At 42.2% G+C, this 20,304-nt stretch overlaps 1 protein-coding gene across 2 annotated transcripts; it reads right to left on the reverse strand.

Annotated features, from left to right (window-relative positions):
* Positions 1–527: 527 nt before the first annotated feature.
* On the reverse strand, positions 528–20,192 carry cdk4 (cyclin-dependent kinase 4). Of its 2 annotated transcripts, XM_042089782.1 has the most exons (10): positions 19,932–20,192; positions 18,814–18,884; positions 18,096–18,143; positions 17,345–17,559; positions 15,739–15,874; positions 14,326–14,493; positions 3,133–3,242; positions 1,934–1,984; positions 1,690–1,825; positions 528–1,455 (listed from the first exon to the last, which is right to left on the reverse strand). In XM_042089782.1, the coding sequence occupies exons 3-10, from the start codon at positions 18,123–18,125 to the stop codon at positions 1,378–1,380; spliced, it is 924 nt and encodes a 307-aa protein (XP_041945716.1). In that variant the 5' UTR covers positions 18,126–18,143; positions 18,814–18,884; positions 19,932–20,192; the 3' UTR covers positions 528–1,377. The 2 variants fall into 2 exon arrangements, with proteins under 2 accessions (XP_041945716.1, XP_041945717.1); XM_042089783.1 differs by lacking the exon at positions 18,096–18,143 and having other exon boundaries at positions 19,932–20,191.
* Positions 20,193–20,304: the final 112 nt, after the last annotated feature.

The raw sequence follows: 20,304 nt of genomic DNA on the forward strand, positions 1-20,304 counted from the left end.
CTGTGCCGTGGTCTTGTAATGGCCATTTTAATAAAAAACACAATTGTTTAGAGGGCCCTGGAAAACATGCGGATCAGAGCCATTTGTCTTGGACGTCACAGACCGACTGGTCTTGACAGTGTTCATGCGGCCTTCTGTCTCCCAAACTGTGTAGTTCATCCTGCTGAGTTTCTTTTTGTACTGATGGTCTCATTAAATGGTCTGATGAAAGTAGCAAACAGAAGTGTTTCTTTACACACACTTGAAAATATGGTTTGTGTACCAGCCAAATCTACACGAGAAATGTTCATAATGATCAATAGGTGCCTACAACGAGGGAATGCATTGTTACATTTAATGTGCATTTATATACTTTGCAGATGCATTGCAATGTGTAGTGAATTATAATCCAATTCACTGTTGCTTTTAAATGACTTACACACATTTTCAACCCGACTGTATCTTCACTGGGGGTATGACCTTAGTGATTTTTGATAGCCACCAGTTAGAACCAGTTGACATGTACCACAAACCAAACCAGTCGAGTGTATGCTTAATGTCATAGCAGCTTTATTCATTTTTCAATCTTTATGAATATCACCACATCACATATACTGTACACAATGGGATGCAGTGACTGAGAGAATGACCCAAAGGGAATAGTGAGGATGCATACATGTTTGTCAATCATTTGGGCAACTCTCCATGATCAACAACTTCCCGTGTTACTGTGGGTGGGTGGGTGGGTGGGTGATTAAGTGTGTATGTCCTCGTGAACAGTCCCACTCCCTCTCAAAATATCCGGCTGATTTCGCTAAAAAAAATATCTCAGTTTATTATGTACCACATTTAATACAGGACTACTGGAAGTCTGTTTCCATTTGACAGTGAAAAACATTCAAACCTCCAGGAAGTGTACATAACTGGTAATATAAAGCATATTTTCAGACGTTGGTTGACTCAGACATATCCAGTCTAAGCTATACATCTTGATTCACAAAACACTCATAACCTTGCTCGTCACATCTCATTCCTATTTCATCTATGGCACTAATCTGAGTAAATGGCAAGTAATTATGAATGGCAGTTTTGCCATCTCAGACTAGCAGTCATGATGTGACAAGCAAGGGGTAGCTAGCTAAGGTTGATCACCTGATCAGGAATGGGCACACCTCCACATTATCATAGGGATTTGATACTTAATGTACGGGACTACCTGTGATGTGGCGTACAACCCAGATGATTCTCTTGTGGCGCAGTCGGTGAGGTAATCATTCAAAGCCATTCAAGAGCGCCTCCAAAATAACTCACACTTTAAAATAATCCCTTTACCGGTCGTCCTCACATGTGAAATACAAAATAAAATGAGGATGGTTTAAAATGAGGAATGCCACGGCTTTAACCCTCTGTCAGGTAGTCGTGTTCGAGAGCAGACATGGCCGAGATTCTTCTCAGGGGGTCAAAGGTGAGCATTTTCTGTGTGGAGAGACAGGGGCAAACATAAGATGAGGGTAGGGGTTCAAGTTAAAGCTTTCTTTACCAACACTAAATGAATGAAAATGGAATGAGTGAATTTAGCTCATGGATTTAGTATCCATTACAAATCATAACACAGATGTCAAGTGCCACAACCAGAAAAAAAGGGCATGTCAGTGCGTTGCCAGGAGCGACCACAGGTGCTCTAGAGTGGACTAGTGGTCAGTGCCTCACCTTGAGCAGGTCTTCTCCTTGGCTGCAGATCTCGGGGACGCAGTCTGTGAGTGGCCGAGGCTTCTGGGGGCTGAAGTTGTGGCGCTTCAGAGTGATGTCAGCAGGCCACTCCTCTTCAGATGGCAGACCAATCACACTGGGGGAGTGGACATATGAATAAGGACCACGAACACCCACAACACTGGGATTACCCAGAATACCAAGACGATGCGGTCAGCCCAGTTTTCATAAGCGGCCTACTTACTCAAATATCTTCCCCAACTGGTCTGCTTCGGACTCCCCACAAAACAGGGGTCTGTGAGAGAGAGAGAAAAAAAAATGGGACATATAAAGCTACACTTGAATGTGTTGTCGCTATCTGGACACAGAGATGTGTTAAAAAACAAGTTGTGTTATTTTCAACACATATTGTGTAACAAATAAAAAAAGAAACACAAACTGTGTTGTCCCTATCTGGACACAGAGATGTGTTAACGCAAGGTGTGTTTTCAAAATATTCATTTTAAGAGTATCTGGACAAAATCCACATAAAACAAGTGTTGCTACGATGATTCATAGTGCCACGAGTTCAATCTGGTTTATGGAAATCTGCTATTAGGACTGCAACTAAGGATTATTTACATTCAGGGGTCTAAGTGACACAAGATTATTGATATGTAAGCCAGAGGTGTGATACAATTGGCAGAGGTAAACTTTTGTGCATGTGTCATGGTGAATGTTTTCTTTTCAGTTTTAAATATGAACCCTTTGTGTAAACAGTTCTTGCCAACAATTGTTCACTTTGAACTGTAAACAAAAAAGGTAATCACCATGAACGTATTACTCTGCTGAATTTTGAACTGTTGCATTATAGTGTCTTTCTATACAAAAGTTAGATTACGGTCCAGAGGTTGACTGCTTCCTCTATCCGGAGGATTAAGAAGAGGGGAGACACTCATTCTCCCTTAACATACCATGCAGTACCAAAGCACACCACATGATGGCGACAGAACATAATATGAGCATCACCACCCTGCCCTTACAATCTTTGTGCCAATGTGCCAGTTCTTCTTAAGTCTTCCCTACAACACCAAAGCTCTCACAGTACTCCAATGAGCACGTTGTCTGCTTGAGATGGAAATGAAGTCCCCTGTCTTGTGCAGTGCATACTCACACAGTGCTCAACGACAGACAAAGAGAGGCGCAGCCAGCAACAGATTTGTTTTTCACGGAAAACAAACATGTCGTTACAATCTGTTACCACAATATTAATCACAATACTGCCACTGTAGTTTGAAACCAGATAGTTCCCACTGATATTAATCTTGATGAAGTTTTGTCTTTGATACACCCAACACACACACAGAGACACCATGAGAGAGACACACATAGAAACAGAGACACACACACAGAGACACACACACAGAGACACACACACAGAGACACACACACAGAGACACTCACTTGCGTCTGAACATCTCAGCGAAGATGCAGCCTGTGCTCCATATGTCCACGGGTGTGGCGTATGTGGACTGGAGAAGGACCTCCGGGGATCGATACCACAGCGTCACCACCTGGGGTAGGCAAGGATGGGGGGAGACAACAGACAGACAGATAGAGGGTGGGGTTGAGTGTGTGTGAGACACTTTGACTGTTAAAAAAATCTTTCTTTAAAAACATTTTTTTTTAAAAACAGATCAAATAAAAATAAAATATTAACAATTAAAACACAAGCCTATAGCCTACCAGGGTCATCAAGTCTGTCTAACCACTTCTCTCCGCACACAACAGACGGAGACAAACATCTGTTTGGAAAGGAAGAAAGAGAGAAGAAAAAAGATTGATTGGAAGAGGGAGAGAGAGAGAGCGAGAGCGAGAGCGAGAGCGAGAGAGCGCGCGAGAGAGAGCGAGAGAGAGAGAAAAAAAAGAGAAAGAGATGAAGAGGAAGAAGGTGCTGCTGCTGATCCTCGTTTGTTTCACATTGTGTTCTGGGAGAGTGCTTCGCCGAAAGTCTGTCACATGAAGTGGGAGTACAACTGACACTGCAATTTCCATCTGACTTTCCAACTGATCTGGGTCTTTTCTTATTTCACCACTTTACAGTTCTACTGATTTCCCGAGTTCTTAAATTATAGCCTGTTCGTGATATTGCATGGAAATATAACTGGACAAAGTTCACTGTAGACACAGTAACACTAAAACAACACTGTTTTTTACTGTAAGGTCTGATGTTGTAGCTAACAAACTTCTATTCATATATGAAAGGAGACTGCTTTTGAACTCCCCTACATGAAGGAGACTGATGATGGCCAGAGTGGGACTGGAAACATTTTGCACCTCACTGGGTAGCACCAGAGTGGGACTGGAAACATTTTGCACCTCACTGGGTAGCACCAGAGTGGGACTGGAAACATTTTGCACCTCACTGGGTAGCACCATGCACTTCTTGATGAATTAAAGGTAAGTATCGTTGCATCGGCAGTACGTGGTGTGCGAGTGAACACGTGAAGGAGACAAACACACACCTGGTCACCTGCACATATATACATATCAGGCATCCCTTAATGGCCCCATCGGCAAACTTAGGAAACTTGAAGGCATGGAAAGGGTGTACTGGTCACTATTAGCAGGCCACCCTTCCAAGTACATTATGCTAAATTCACTTCATAGGCTAGAGGGGACAAAAGTGAGGCCTTGAACTGGGCATGCATGTGTAGCTGGACACATGTTTCTTCACTTCCACACCCACACACACGTACATATCTAACATGCTCTAATTTCCAACTTCCCCTGATGAGTGCACCGATGTTGGTTTTGAGTTGTGTGCATAAGAGGGGAACATCCTCTTCAAGGGTGCACATGTTGCACGCAACTTCTTCAGCTTTAGCTTCTTCTAAGCAACTTTGTGAGTGCATGTCGTGCACTCGTGGATATGTTTGTACAACTGGTAACTGGGATGTGGAGGGCCTGTTGCAACTGTGTGTGTGTGTGTGTGTGTGTGTGTGTGTGTGTGTGTGTGTGTGTGTGTGTGTGTGTGTGTGTGTGTGTGTGTGTATCTACCAGAGAGAAGTATAAATGCATGATAAGAACCTGACTTGACACGCTCATGGTGTGTGGTCATGCCAACATAATCATCATTGTCATTCTAGACATAATTGTATATAAAAGTTTCCTTGCAAAAGTCTTTTTTTTGTGGGAACACAAAAGAGACTAATGCCACCCTCATACCGAAAGACTTTGCAAAGAGTTGGAAAAGATTTCTGAAAGATTACAGTCTCAGACCCTCTCACATCAAGTAACAGACTAGTCACAAACTAAGATTTTGCAACGACTAGGAATCTTGCAGGGTCACTGATTACAAGACTGCAACTAGATTATTTCCCACCATGCACTAGATATCAACAGGAACTCAAACGATAACCTACTCATATCGAAGTCATATTTTCCTGTTTCAGCAGTACTGTTTCATGTGTGACATCCCTAACTGATATACAGAAACCTAACCAACTGTGAAAGGCGAACAGACAATAGGATCACAAAGGGTCTCGGCCACATTCAAAACACGAGGCATATCCCAGTCAGACATGTGACGCCAAACACCAGACATTTTTTTGGTGTATTCGCCAACGTAAAACAACCAATATCTCAACAGCCTTTTTCTACACACCTTATATAAACATGCTTATTTTAGGTGACTGTAACACCCCATGTGTTTTGTTATAAGCCCAGCCTCAGGACAGTCCCAGTCATGTCATCCATTTATAAGGTACCCACTGCCATGGAGATTAGCATTTTAGCCTGCAGAAGCAAATGCATTTCATTGCCCCAATATCTCTGCAACCAGCAGCTAGAGCAAATCAGAGAGCAGCATCTACACTATTCCGTTTTCATTTTAAAACTAAACAATCTCCGTCCATATGAGATTATTCTGGATCAGATATGATCTCAACTAGACTACTGTCCGCAAAACACACATCCCATTACCATTCACGTTGGTCAAACCAATCGAATAATAGCTTGCCGCCTGCATATAGGAGTGAGGTGTGTATGAGTGGTGTATCTCTGTGTGTATGTGAGTGTGAGCACAGTGTGAGTGTGTGTGAGACAGAGATATACAAGATAGATTGTGTGTGTGTGTGTATGTGTGAGTGTGAGTGAGAGAGAGAGAGAGAGCAAGTGCGTGTGTGAGAGAGCGAGCAAGAGAGAGAATGAGTGAGAGTGTGTTAGGGCTGTGCTTTCGATAAAATAAAATAATAATAAAATATTAATATATTTTTTTAATAAATATCTCCACATGCGCAATATATCACATCGCCTCTGCCACCAAATATCGATATTTTTTATTTAAACATTAGGCTGTGCAAAAATGTCTATACACCTGACACTTGCTATATTGTTTTTATTATTTATCAGTATACTGTGATCTACACATTATACTGCCCCGGTGGTACACATCAAATTGTGTTTCCAGCTCAACATTTTCATATTTTTGGTAAAAGGTATTGCAATATACCGTGATGTATTGTATCGTGACCCATGCATTAGGGATCGACCGATATATCAGCCGGCCGATATTTGCGTTTTTTACGTGTATCGGCAGATAAGCCGCTGCATTCGCCTATAGTTTTTTCCCCGCATTATTTACATACAGGCGTCCACAGGCAGCTCTGTGTTGCTGGAGACGCTGCAATTCACGTGCAGACTGCCCCTCCCCCACAAGCAGAGTGCTGAAAGCCTGACAACAGTAAACTTTAAACCTTCAAAGCATCTTTTAACTGTTTGACTTAGCTGAAATATTGCCATACACTTTGAAAGTGGAAGCAAGTTTGTGGGTCCAAATGGAAAACACAAATGATAGATAGGTAGGCTACTTTTTTTTATGCTTAATGATCGTTTATAAAACTGCTTGCCATTGTATTTAGGGGGAGCTGCAAATAGCTATTTTGTAGGCTATCCATATTCATGCGGTAACTGTTACAAACACTGGTCATATGATTAAGTAGCCTAATGCCAATGTTGTTCCGTGGTATTTGTGGGAGTTTTATTCAGCTACCACCTGGCTGAGTGTTGGACGCGTGTGGTGTGTCTCCCTCCCTGAATGCCTGTTCTATAAAACATGCTTGCCATTGTATTTAGGGAGCTGCAAATAGCTAAGTTGTAGGCTATCCGTATGCATGCGTTAGCGGTAGCTGTTACGAACACTGGTCAATCATATGATTAAGTAATGCCGACGTTGTTCCGAGATATTTGTGGGAGTTTTATTCAGCGACCACCTGGCTTGAGTTTTGGACGCATGTGGTGTGTGCGTCTCCCTCCCCCTCTCCCTTCGAGCGGGGCGGAGTTGCCATCGCAGAGATATCAGAGCTTTAATAATGAGAGACGTGTAGTTGAATATTAATTCGTGTTAACGTTTATCATGTACCAGACATACCGTGTATGCCTAACTTGTTTAGAGCCGTTTGCTAACGTTATCATTATCAATCCAGTTCAATGGTGGTTCGTCAGCTACCAAACAGAAGTTTGTGTGTGCGTCTGGTCTGTCTCACTCAGTGGGACACACGCATCACAGCGATATGAGAGTGCTGCGCTACCTGAAGGAGAGATTTTAAAACTGAGAGATACGTTTTTATACCTTTTGACGTTGATGCCGTTTAGAACAGAAACATCTGACACCACGTTATTTCCACGTTATTTTCCTCTGCTGATTTATGTTCTGTGGTTGACAAATCTGGCAGCTTTTTTTAGAAAAATACAGACATAGAAAAATTGAAACCATGCAGTCTAAAATGACAAATCAAGCACTTTATTTCAATAGCTACTTTTCAGGCTTATTGTTTTCTTAAATTATTTAAATGTGTTGACAAAGGATATTTTGTGATGACTTGAATTATGTCTTATAATATGCAGGGATGCAAACAGAGGTATGGTCAAAAAGGAGTGAGATTATCGAAGCCCACGCCCCCACAGGAAATATCATATAATTACATTTTGCCACCACCTCTGCAGGGGCGGAGTCAGAGGGGTGGCTCCGGGTGGCACAGGCCACCCTTGAGATTCGATTGGCCACCCCCAAATCTTAGTCTACAATTGGCCATTAACATCGTCTAAGGCAGGACCTTTCTTGATGCACTTGCAGCAGTTTGAAGTATCAAACGTCAGAAATGTAAGTGGCAAACACGCTTGCCTTTATTGGCCTACAGGCTACTGCTTGTGCTAACACGCAAAGATATCTATTTACCTATTGCATCTGCCAGTGCCTATTTATCTAAATCACACACTTAAGTCGCCGACATTTGATAGGTCATTAAGTGTTAACTGTAGGCTAGGCCTATACTTTTGTAAAAGTGTTTAATGGTAATAATGTCCTAATGTAATGTTAAGAAAACTTTTCATTTATGGTTCATCAAGCTTAGGCCTACTCACTAAACACTCGTCGCATCTAGGCTACAGGTAGCGATATTCTGATGACATGTATGACCATTCAACCAGTCAAGCATTTGTTGTAAAATATTGAAATTATTGGAAGTTTACATAGCTTAGGCTAAACTGTATGCTTATTTCGTCCCCAATACCCGTTTTATTCGTCCCGATCAGGAGGGATAAAGGAAACATTGTGCACGTTCCACTTTTGCTTATAATAATTAAATAATTCCTGAACGCAGGGCTGGACTGGTCATCTGGCATACTTTTTCCTTTTTTTTTTTATTGGCTGAGCCAGTCTTTATAAAGTTCATTTTCCATAGTAGCGCGTGACAACAAAATCATATGCCTGCGTTCTATTCCCAGAGCTTTCTCTGTCTATGATCTGCAGCGTTTCTCAAATTATGAGCCTCCTCGACAAGTAGATTGCTGGTCTACGGAGCCATGAATTTAAATTACGCCCCACTTCTTTTGCGGCACAATTGAATGATATTATAGAACCGCGGACCAAAAGGTTTCCCCGATCAGGAAATACTCCTTAATTTGCAACTTTTTGTAGGCCTAACAGTGGTAGCCTAAATATCGTGCCTATGGCGATGTCCGCTTAAAAGATGCCATGTGTAAGAATTGAGGTAAAAATATCCCAAAAAAAGAGCTAAACGCATCAAAAGAATGAGAAGAAATAAGGGTGATGTCATTAAAAAAGTTACAAGGTATAGTGCCGCAGAGCTATCAACCTGAATTAGCATGCTAAATTACTAGCCACAGCCCGACAGGTGTCATAATACCAGTTTCGGCCATGGGAGGCGGTATGCGGGCAACATAACCGCCAGCCAAACTGCAATATACGTGTCTCGGTTGTTACTCTAGGGTAGACCAACTCACTTTCTGGAGGTATACTGCCCCCTTTTTTATGGAATGTGGAGTATGAATTGATTTTTTGGCGGACATTACACATGGCACCTTTAAAAGAAAAAAAAACAAAACATTTATTTCACTTGTCTCTCTGGATTGAACGCGGTAGTGGGCTGTTGCGCAAATAGATGAATGAGGGAGGGAGATTCCGTTAACAAAAACCTTAAGTTTTGCTAAAATTTTCTCCATTATTATCGTAAAATATGGCATCGTATTTTGTATCAAAATACTTTATAGGTTTGTAGTTTAAAAATACTGCCAAATACTTTTGGTAAAACCAATAACCTACTTTTGGTGATGTGATTATAAAAGTGAAAAAGAATGAATGCAGCACTGGTGCTGACCTGTAATTTGCCCACAGTTGTTGTGATCAGAATATTGAGATTCAGGCAGATAAGTAACATGTAGGTTGCTCACACACTCATCCCAACCTCAAGTTTCTTGAGAACTTTAGTCATCCAATTCGAACACATGGAACCGGTTATGTAGTTGCCCTGCAACAAGTTGCCCCATGTGCAACGTTAACAATGTTTGCTCACATACACTCCTTCATACCAACTTCAAGTTTCTTGAGAACTTTACTGATCATTAATCATCCAATCGGAAGACATGGAACCGGTTATGTGGTTGCCCTGCAACAAGTTACCCCACGTGAAAATGTAATAATTTGCCCACACTTGTTGTGATCCTAATATTGAGATTTAGGAAGATGAAATTGCTCACATACACAATACACTCCTTCATACCACCCTCAAGTTTCTTGAGAACTTATTAATTAAAATATTAATTAATAAACAAATAGACAAAAAAGCAGCTCAAATTATTTTAACAGCTACAAAAATAGATGCACATAGATATAAGTTATTGTGGGGGGGAAATGTATTGGATGAGTATATTTGTATATCTTCATTTAATAGAATAGAATAAAATGGATTGTTTTAATGTCCCCATGATGGAATTGGTTTTAGCACAGCATAGCCCAGGGACAGACAACTCAGATAATTAACTTTAATATGTTTGTATCATTTTATTCAAATACAAAGACATTTTAGGTGAGTAAGGTATGTGTTTTTTTTTTCTTTCAATTTATGAGTATGGTGTTTGTGTCTGGTTTCCCTAATGTATTTGTGCTAATTTCACATCTTGAGCCTGTTTCTGTTTATCTGGTTGTTTTGCCTCATGCCACCTTGAATTAATAAGTGCCTCACCAGTGCCACCCTTGTTAAAAATGTCTAGAATCGCCACTGCACCTCTGCCATCCAGGGCTCACCCTATTCACACAAAAATGTTCTTTATATGAAAATACACTGTCCCAGTCCCTTCCCTTATTCTGTCTGCTGGGGCCTGACTTTGGCTGGTAGCTGGCTTGTCTTGACAGAGGAGCTGGGCCACACTGGGTAGATGATGGTAGCCACTCTCTCTGTGTGTATAGCACTCTGGCAGTGATTCAACAGAGCATGCACTCCCTTGTTAGCATAATGAATCTCTTTCATGCAGAAAGTACATTTGGCATGTCCCTTTTTTTCAATTTTTTATAAAAAGTCTGACATTTTGAATGTGTGTTTTGCTGTCTTGACCTCAATCTCCGTTTCAACCTGTAACCAAGACCAGTTCCAATTTGTTTTACAACCCTCATCCACTTTTTTAACTGTTAGTGCCTCACTCTCATCAAATTCTCTCATTCTGTAAATGAAAAGTTGCATATATTAGCCATAGTGACAGTATCATAACAGAGTGCAAAATAGTTCACTTCACTTTGCCCCCTTTCTCAATGCGCCCCAAAATAACGTTATTCTGCACGAAAATGTACAGTTAAAATGTATCAACAGTAGTGCGGTCTGTCTGTTAGGATAAGCCCACACATCAGTTTCTCGCCTTTATGTGGTAGGGGTCATTGAAAATAAGTCAGTTCGTCACTTGTCACTTCGGGTTGCATTTACGAAAAAGCCTAGACCAGCAGCTCATTAGGCTACTAGACGTCAACAAGCTGCTAGCCTAAACAAGTACGTTACCATTAGGCTACACGTTGGAAAGGGGGTAGAGTTGGATATAACGTTAGGCTGCTACTAAAATATTACAGGACAAAATACTGCTAGTCTGTCCGGAACTGAACTAAACTGACTGACGCAACAAACAAGGTAAAAAAAAAAATCCAATTGTATTTTTGCTAGTCATGTAAAATGTAGCGCTAGTGTATGGGGGGGGGGGGGGGTTCCTGCCATTAATAAAATTAAAATGAAAACAGTGAAATTAAAATGAAAAACTTGTTTTGCCATTTAATTTTCAAAGTGTCAGTGCAATTATCCAGCCAAATTTAAAAATAAAATGAAATATATACATTTGGCTTTTAATTTTCCTGATAAACACGATACATTTGTGACAAAAATAAAAATAAATTGAAAACGTCTATTTGTCATTTCATTTTCATTACCATCCTGGTATATTACTGCCAAAAATGAAAATGAAAATGCAAACTTCACTTTGACTTTTCCTGACAATGCGCACAATGTATGCCAAAATGATAAATAAAATGAAAACTGACACCTGCTTGCGATTTATTTTCCATTTCTTGATTTTCATTTAAGTTCACAACATGCAAATGAGCTGCATTGTTAATGAGATGCATGTGGGTGGTGCTCTGGTGACGACAAATTAAATGCGCCTACCATGATCATGATTTAGCTTTAGATCAATAAACGCGGTTGGTTGACGGCAAGATGGCAGCCAGATCGGTCCAAGACGAGGCCGTAGCGGCCCTAGAGTCGAGGCGAGACGAGACGAGGCCGGCCCAGGCAGGATATCCCTGCCGAGACGATTACAGCCTCCGATGAATTGAGCAGGCCGTCATTCCTAACTGCACATAGGCTGTAATCATCTCGGCAGGGATATCCTGCCTGGGCCGGCCTCGTGTGATACAAGGGGACTCTAGGGCCGCTACGGCCTCGTCTTGGACCGATCTGGCTGCCATCTTGCCGTCAACCAACCGCGTTTATTGATCTAAAGCTAAATCATGATCATGGTAGGCGCATTTAATTTGTCGTCACCAGAGCACCACCCACATACATCTCATTAACAATGCAGCTCATTTGCATGTTGCATGAGAAATGGAAAATAAATCGCAAGCAGGTCAGTTTTCATTTTATTTATCATTTTGGCATACATTGTGCGCATGGTCAGGAAAAGGCAAAGTCAAAGTGAAGTTTGCATTTTCCAACTAACATTTTCATTTTTGGCAGTAATATACCAGGATGGTTATGAAAATGAAATGACAAATAGACATTTTCAATTTATTTTTGTCAAATGTATCGTGTATATCAGGAAAAGTAAAAGCCAAATGTATATATTTAATTTTATTTTTAAATTTGGCAGGATAATTGCACTGACACTTTGAAAATTAAATGGCAAAACGAGTTTTTCATTTTAATTTCACTGTTTTCATTTTAATTTTATTAATGGCAGGAAAACCCCCCCATACTAGTGTGCTACTTAAGCAATATAGCACGAGTGAGAGTGGGGTTGGTCATGGATATTCCGACGGGTGTTGTTCGGCCGTAGCCACGAGGCCGGAGGCCGAGTGGCGCAGGCAACAACAGCTGTGGGAATATCCATGACCAACCCCACTCTCACTCGTGCTATATTGCTTTTATACAACAATTCTACAACGAACTAAATAATCTGAAAACACCCCATTATTGTTTAAAAATGTTAATTTCGACATCGTTCTTACGCATCAAAAAAATTGTTCCCTTTTCAATAGACAGCATCTTGGTTGCTAGGTAACCAACATTCCAGAACATTACAGGTCTTGGTGGTTTACATGTCTTCTTGAAAGAAATGTTGAAAGTCGGGCTGAGATCACATTCATATCTAGGTGTGCTGAATGCATGTTACAAGGACAATGGGCCATGTCATGTAAGGGACATGGTACTGCAAAAAAACGGAAACATTGTCTACATTGCAGAACCACTCAACTTTATTCATTTATAGTGAATAAATGTTATATTACTGTGCACAGCCTGACGTGACGATGCTAGCACGTTAGCAGCGGTTAGCTAATTATGCTAACGTTAGTTATCTACAAGTCTCCTCCAAGTGACAATCATATTATACACAATGCTGGCAATGCTAAGAACAATTAGCATCCTCGTTTATCTTACTTACATTGAGTTGACTGTGTGGCTTAATCCACAGATGTGGTGAAGCACTGTTTCGTTATGGTTTGCTAAGGAGTAACCCATTGCTTGAAATAGTGGAGAGCTGGGATGAGAACATTGTGTCAAATCTTCGCATTGTATCGCAGAGTGATTTATTATTAGCTGTGCAAAGTCTGAGTTGAAATGTCCAGGGATATTCCAACTCATGGAACGTCTCTCGGCCAATCAGAAACAAATAAATAGTTCCATAGAACCCAATTGTTGTATAACTAGCACTAACCTGGCATAGTTATTGTAAAGACTGTAATGACACATTAGGACAACCTAAACATTACACAATGCAAATGGTAGAAATTATGTGATTAGAAGACATCAAATATGGTTAACCTTACCTTTCTTGCAAAAAAGACCAGGCGCGACACAAAATTACTGGATCCTGGATGTAACGTTAAATCCTTGCAGTGAGTGCAGTGAAGTGCAGCCTTGTAGCAGTAGGATAATGGTGCGCAGCAAATGGGATTTTTACGTGCGCAGCTTTTTGATTTAGTGTTGTCTTACACTTCCTATGTTTCATGGACCGTAACAGTAGGCTATGTGTTTATGTAGTCATTTTAATACAGAATTAACTTTGATGAAATTATAATCAGACACTTCAACCCCCCCCAAAGAAAAACTCGTCGGATCTGCACGATTCACACAAGTCCCCCAGACAGCCGTGAAAAAGGCGGCATCCGCCAAAAGGCACGCTGTTTGCATCCTTGAATATGTTAGCAAGCAATGCATCATCAATTGTAAAATGTTGATGAAAGCATTTTGCACAGTTAACCATATCAGTGCACCCATCCATAAGTTTAATAAATGTTCCTTTTTTAAATTGAGACTTATAACATTTGTTATCATTTGTGTAATTATGGGTCATTTGTATGATGTAAATTGAGGGAGCAAAATAAAAGCAGTTTCGGCTCCAAATATCGGCTCAAAAAAAATCGGCAGCCTGTATCGGTCATCGGCTAAGGCTGATGGGAAAAAAAAAAATCGGTATCGGTACTAAAAAATCCATATCGGTCGATCCCTACCATGTATTGTGATGCGTATCGTATCGTGTCTGTGTATTGCTGATGCACAGCCCTATAGAGTATGTGTGTGTGTGTGTGTGTGTGTGGCTCACCACAGGTGTGAGGGCCATGTGGCAGCTGTACATGCGCGCCAAGCCAAAGTCAGCCAGCTTGACCTGTCCCCTACTGGTCACCAGGATGTTCTCAGGCTTCAGGTCGCGGTGCACCACACGATGCGAGTGCAGAAACTCCAGACCATTCACCAGCTGCTTCATCAGGTCCTGACACACACACACACACACACCTAAATATCAGCATATGTACACAATACACACACATACATACATATGAAAATGTCTACATAAAGGCATACCACACACAAATATACATATCAGCACAACATACATATCAGCACGACACACACATATATAATACATGAGCACACACTAGCAGATTAAAACACAAAACACTGCGTTGTGCTGACTGCCCGTACCCGCTCCTTGAAGTGCCTTGGACTGGAAGGCTAATGCCCACAGGCCCAAGCATCTCTTGCTAGCAGGAATCTTAAGGCGTCAGGATGGAAGTTTACACAACATACAGTACACACTGTACAGCTACTTATCATAAGGCTACCGTTACATACAGTAACAAAACTGCTGGAACTGGAAGACTGACATTAAAACACTGCTGCTAATACATAGCATCACTTCCCATCTCCACCAATAGATTCAGTGAACTACTTTCATAGTGTATATATATATATATATATATATATATATTAAACCCTCACAAAACGTTTAGTCAGAAGTCTCTTTGGTCAGAATTTTCATTCAACGATTTTCTTCGAAGTTCATGTTAATAGCATTTATTTACTATGAAAATTCAAAATGTTAGGAAATCCCATTTGGCTGGAAACTGGAAACCACTGCATGTGAACTCAAATTCCTCAAAACTCAATCAATCAGTCAGTGTAGTAGGAAAGAGGAAAAAAAAAAAAACAGTGGTTCTTGGCCAAATGGTTCAAAAGTTATAAACAAAATTCCTACCTGGAGACTGATCTGAGAGGGGAACTGCAAACTGGTTAAACAGTGTTTTGGACCTTGTACCATCATGTGCCAAATTTCATAGAAAACCGCGCTACCAATAAACACCAGTGCCTGGATCTTTAGTTCTTGGTCTGAGTGTGCATGTGTGAGTGTCAAAGTGTGAGTGTGTTTATGTGACACTAAGAGAGATGGGACACTGGGTGCCTGAGAGTGGGGGGTAGTGTGTGTACACATGTGATGGCTTCACTAAGTAGATCATCAGGTCTTGGTAAGAATGACATACTGTGTTGTGTGATGAAAGTGATGAGAGAGTGTGTGTGTGTGTGTGTGTGTGTGTGTGTGTGTGTGTGTGTGTGCGTGCGTGTATAGATGTGTACGCACATGTGGGGAAGTATATGTATGTGTGCATGTGTGTCTGCAGTTGCATATTTATTTGTCGGTGTGTGTGTGTGAGAGTGAGAGATAGATCTCGATCCTTACCCTAATAGTGTGTGCTGGTAGGCCAGGAGCCGGGGCTTTCTCCAGATAGGTCTTCAGGTCCTGGTCCACATGCTCAAACACCAGCGTGACTTTGGTCTCCTGGTCCGTCCGAGGGGAGGCACACACATCCATGAGCCTAACACACACACACACACACACACACACACCCGGGGGAAGTTGGAACATGGTTAAATTCCAAGCATGGGAGAAGCTATGAAGCATACTCGGCAGGAATTAAACTATTTCTCTGCAGCTATTGAATACCAGAGACATGCAGTCGCTACAGAACACTTGTGAACTCTGTAAAGACCGCACTGTCTTTAGAACCTCTGCTTACACTTTCACTATGATTATACACACAAAACTTGAGTCATTTTGAAAACAAATATACACATGGCTGCACACGTCCACATTCAGCCGGGGAAAAGACTGTGCAAAGCAAGCTAGCACTGTAACCGCTCCCACCACACAACGCAACGGAGCACAGCTCAGCTGAGCTAGCTGACTAATCAGGAACCACATCAGCAGCCAAGCACAGACTAGCCCACACTAAAGGTCATGGCGGCCCTGTGAGCTGGCATTTCAGCGATTGCAACACAACACTGCAAGGCATCCGGCTCTTTTTGTTAAAAACAAAAATAGCCCTCTTTTCAATAAAAGCACCCCCCCCCCCCCCACCCCCCCACCCCCCCCCCCCCCCCACACACACACACACACACACCCCACAGATCTGGCTCATCTCCTTTGAGCATGAACGACCACAACGAGAAAGAGCACAGCAAATGAAGACACCATGGTTTCCATTGACTAAATGTAGTCCTGAGATCATCGTTGTGGCCAAGCAAACAGCCTGGTTGCAAGCAGTAGGTAGTTTTCCCCCAGTCACCGGCGGGGTCTACTGCAGAGGGGTGGCCAACAGAACCCCCGTCTACACTGAATTTCATTCAGGCGTTACAGAGCATTTGAAAGTGAACGGCAGGCTGACTTTAAACTCTGACGTGTGCCATTTTTGTGTGTGAATGACATAAAATTGACGGGCAATTGAACACAATAGCAAAAGTTGAATGATTGAGGGAAGAGAACTACCAGCAGCCTGTGTTTAAGTGAGAGACAACCGTGATATTTTGAGTGAATGAACTTTGATGAATGAGTTGTTTTGAGCCGGTGAATGTGGAATGAGTCAAGCACCTCAGGCGGAAAATACCTGCAGGATCACAGGACCTTTCCTTTCAGCGAGCTGTCAGAAGCACGCAGCAAAACACAGCAAGCGAGAGGGTGAACGGAGGGTCTTGTTTAAAGAAGAGAAAGTTGACACTGATTCAAAGGCTAAATAGGTATCCTGATACACAGGACTGTACATGAAGGTGTTTGCGTGCAAGTTGTGCATGTGCCAGTTCAGGGCAGCCTGGTCCTCTTTGCACAATATTGGGATGATCTCTATGGAATGCCAGGGTGTGATCGTGTGTGCATGTAGGTACCAGTCAGAAGGAGTCTCTCCCTTATTTTGATGTGGTCTAACAGGTGTGTGTGTGTTAAGCAACCCCCTTCTCCCTTACTTGACAACGTTGGGATGGTTAAATTTGTGTGTGTGTGTAGCATCCCTTACTTGACGATGTTTGGATGGTCGAACTGCTCAAGGCGCTTGAGCAGCGCCACCTCCCGTACGGTGGAGAGCGGCAGGCCATCCTGGTCCGTCTGCACGCGCACGCTCTTCAGCGCCACAAACTGTCCGCTCTCCCGGTCGCGCGCCTTGTACACTGTCCCGTAGGCGCCGCCGCCGATTTGGGCCACCGGCTCATACTGCACCTCCTGAGCCATCACCTGACCGAGGAGGAGACACAGAGAGAGAGAGAGAGAGAGAGAGAGAGAGAGAGAGAGAGAGAGAGAGAGAGAGAGAGAGAGAGAGAGAGAGAGAGAGAGAGAGAGAGGTGAGATTGAGGCCACAGATCATGATGTGGAGTGGACCAGAGAGAGAATGCAGTTAAAGAGAGAGGAAGTAAAAAGACAAGTGAAGGGAGACAGAATGACGGCAGACGACAGTCAGTGGCTATGTGCAAGGGAGGAAGCCGTGGGAGTGGTGGTGGGGGGGGGGGGGGTCGGAAAGAATCGGGAAGGTCACAAAGGATGTGGGAGGAGAGAGAAAAAGAAAGAGAGAAAATGGGACACTGGAGCAGACACTGGAAATTTTCACACAAAAAAGCTACACATCTTAGCAGAACGTTGTCTGGGTGAGTGTCATCCCCATAGAAGTGTTTTGTTGGTAAACGGAGTTGTTCTTTAACAGAATTGAAAAGAAAACTGGATGGCTTCATGCACAAAGTTGAGTGGAGAATTAATTTATAGGACAATCTGAATACCTGGTATGCATATGCTGATTGACAACCCATGCGGCCAATTAAGAATCACTGAAGGGGAGAAGGGGGCAGACAGAGAGAGCATACAGTATTTACATTTGGACAAACAGTCATTATTTCCAGGATGTTGCAGCATCATGGCTGTTGTTATAGCCTCACAGAAGTCCATGGGGATTCCCCACCAGAGGCTTAGACAAGAGTCTTCACAACCATTTCATGCCCAAAGATTTACAGAAAAAAGCAATTCAACATCAGCAACGGTGCAATATTATTATCACATTATTCTATTACTGAGGAAAGTTCTACTATGATTGAATTATGAAGACAAATGAGGGAACCTGAGTGTAATGCGAGGGGGGTCAAGGAAAACGGAGGGTGCATGAGGATAAGCTGCCGTGGCCATGGTGTTTAGCTTTCAACATGGCACCTCTAATTCCCTCCACCTGTCTTAACGTTCAGCTCAAAGCCCCAATACTGTCTCCATGTTAACCTTAATGACCCCTGACTCTTGTTAGCAAGAGCTCATCTGTGTTGACACAGACACCCTAAAATGGGACAAGTCGCGTGCATGTCTGAGTGTGTGTGTATGTGTGCATGCGTGCGTGAGAGTGAGAGTGAGTGTGTGAGAGTGTGTGTGTGTGTGTGAGAGAGAGAGAGAGAGCTGAGAAGGAGTGAGTGTGTGTCTGTGACTGTGTGTGTGTGTGGGTGGTTGGAATCTGACCTGATATCCAATGCAACAAGGGTTCAGTCAACACGACATTCCTGAGGTCAGCCACACAGCACACTGGCACCCTGCAGATGGATTGGGGGGCGGATTAGAATGAGAAAAAGAGGACCCGACTGGAAAAAAGATGAGAGGGGCGCCTATGGCGTCAGACGGTTCTATCTAGCATGTTAGAACTTCGCAAGTCGCGCTAACTGTGTGGGCAGATCAAACGGGAAGGCCGCACAAACAGCAAACACTATGCTATCTGTGGATGTGGCTTGTCTGAGGGAAGGACGACACGAAATGCCATGTGAATGGGGTCGGGTAGAGCTAGTTCTAAACTTATTCTGTATGCATATTTTGCATTCTCTTAATTTTCGCCTTCGTTTCAACACTGGGGAATGGGGAAGAAGTATAAACGTTATATAACTGAAATACACATGAATGTTTACAAGCTGAAATAATTTGCTGCGCAAGCTTTACGCATCTATAACAGCCTGGCATCAGTTAAAATGGCCTATTCGATCATTTGTATTAGTACTAGTTTCTAAAAACAAAGAAATCTGGCAATTAAAACCCTCCCTCTAAATACAAAACTTTCCGTTTTTGCCTAGTATTATTCCTCTTCAAATAATAAAATGTTGAGATGCACAAAAGTTAAAATGTTTCGTATTTTCATTCTTTAAACAAGAACTACACGTCAACAAATAGAGGGTTAATGAGAGCTCAATTGAATGAGGGCGAGGAGAAACTCCTCTTCCTCACACGTGGTGGTGCCCACACAGAGCGTTCTCCCCTTTGTTAATTAATCGTTGATGTATTCGACCAGGCCCGTAAAGTTCAGAAAGTGTTCAAACGGTCTTACTGTTGTCATGTATTCTTCGGTCCTGTTTTAACCACGTAGGCTTTACTCACTATGAAGATGTTGGGTAAATGCAAAATGCTTCTCAACACAATCATCGAGTTTGGGGACTAACATTGTTTGTGCAATTGTATTAAATCATTTAATTAATCTATACCCAGGAAGAAAACTGCTCTGAAAGCAACCCGACGGATGTAAGGTTAGCACAAGATTCTAAACGCATTTGGAGAACATGGAACACACTTTAACTGCATCAACATACTTTACTTACCACGTTCCTTCTCGCTTTCTTTTAGCAAGCTAGCCAGGAGTAGCCAGTGCCACACATTAAAAATGTAAACACATTATCATCTCTTCATATTGATCCGTTTTCCGTAAGACTGCATTCGCATGTAGTCTCACAGTAAAGTATATTTTGTTTACTTCCAATGACACTTGTTGATGTCTTTGGCGAAAAAAACTGTCTGTAACTCAGGCCTGTCTACTTTTTCTCCTCTGCTCAATAAAGCGGAGGCGCTTCCTGTGCTATCAGCTGGGCGGAGCCACATAGGCTAGGCGCTCCCTCCGTTCAGCCATTCAGAAGAACTTTTTATTATAGCGTGTTTGGGTTCTTAAAATTAATGTGCAGTATACAACCGCTTGGG

This window comes from Alosa sapidissima, chromosome 4, assembly GCF_018492685.1.
Source record: "Alosa sapidissima isolate fAloSap1 chromosome 4, fAloSap1.pri, whole genome shotgun sequence".
NCBI lineage: Eukaryota > Metazoa > Chordata > Actinopteri > Clupeiformes > Clupeidae > Alosa > Alosa sapidissima.

Coding starts and splice junctions, on each gene's coding strand:
- cdk4 (XM_042089782.1), bottom strand. CDS start 18,125: ATGGGTTGTCAATCAGCATATGCATACCAG. Junction 17,560..18,095: donor AATCAGCATATGCATACCAG/GTATTCAGATTG, acceptor CTCCTCGGTCAG/GTGATGGCTCAGGAGGTGCA. Junction 1,985..3,132: donor GCTGAGATGTTCAGACGCAA/GTGAGTGTCTCT, acceptor TCTCTCTCACAG/ACCCCTGTTTTGTGGGGAGT.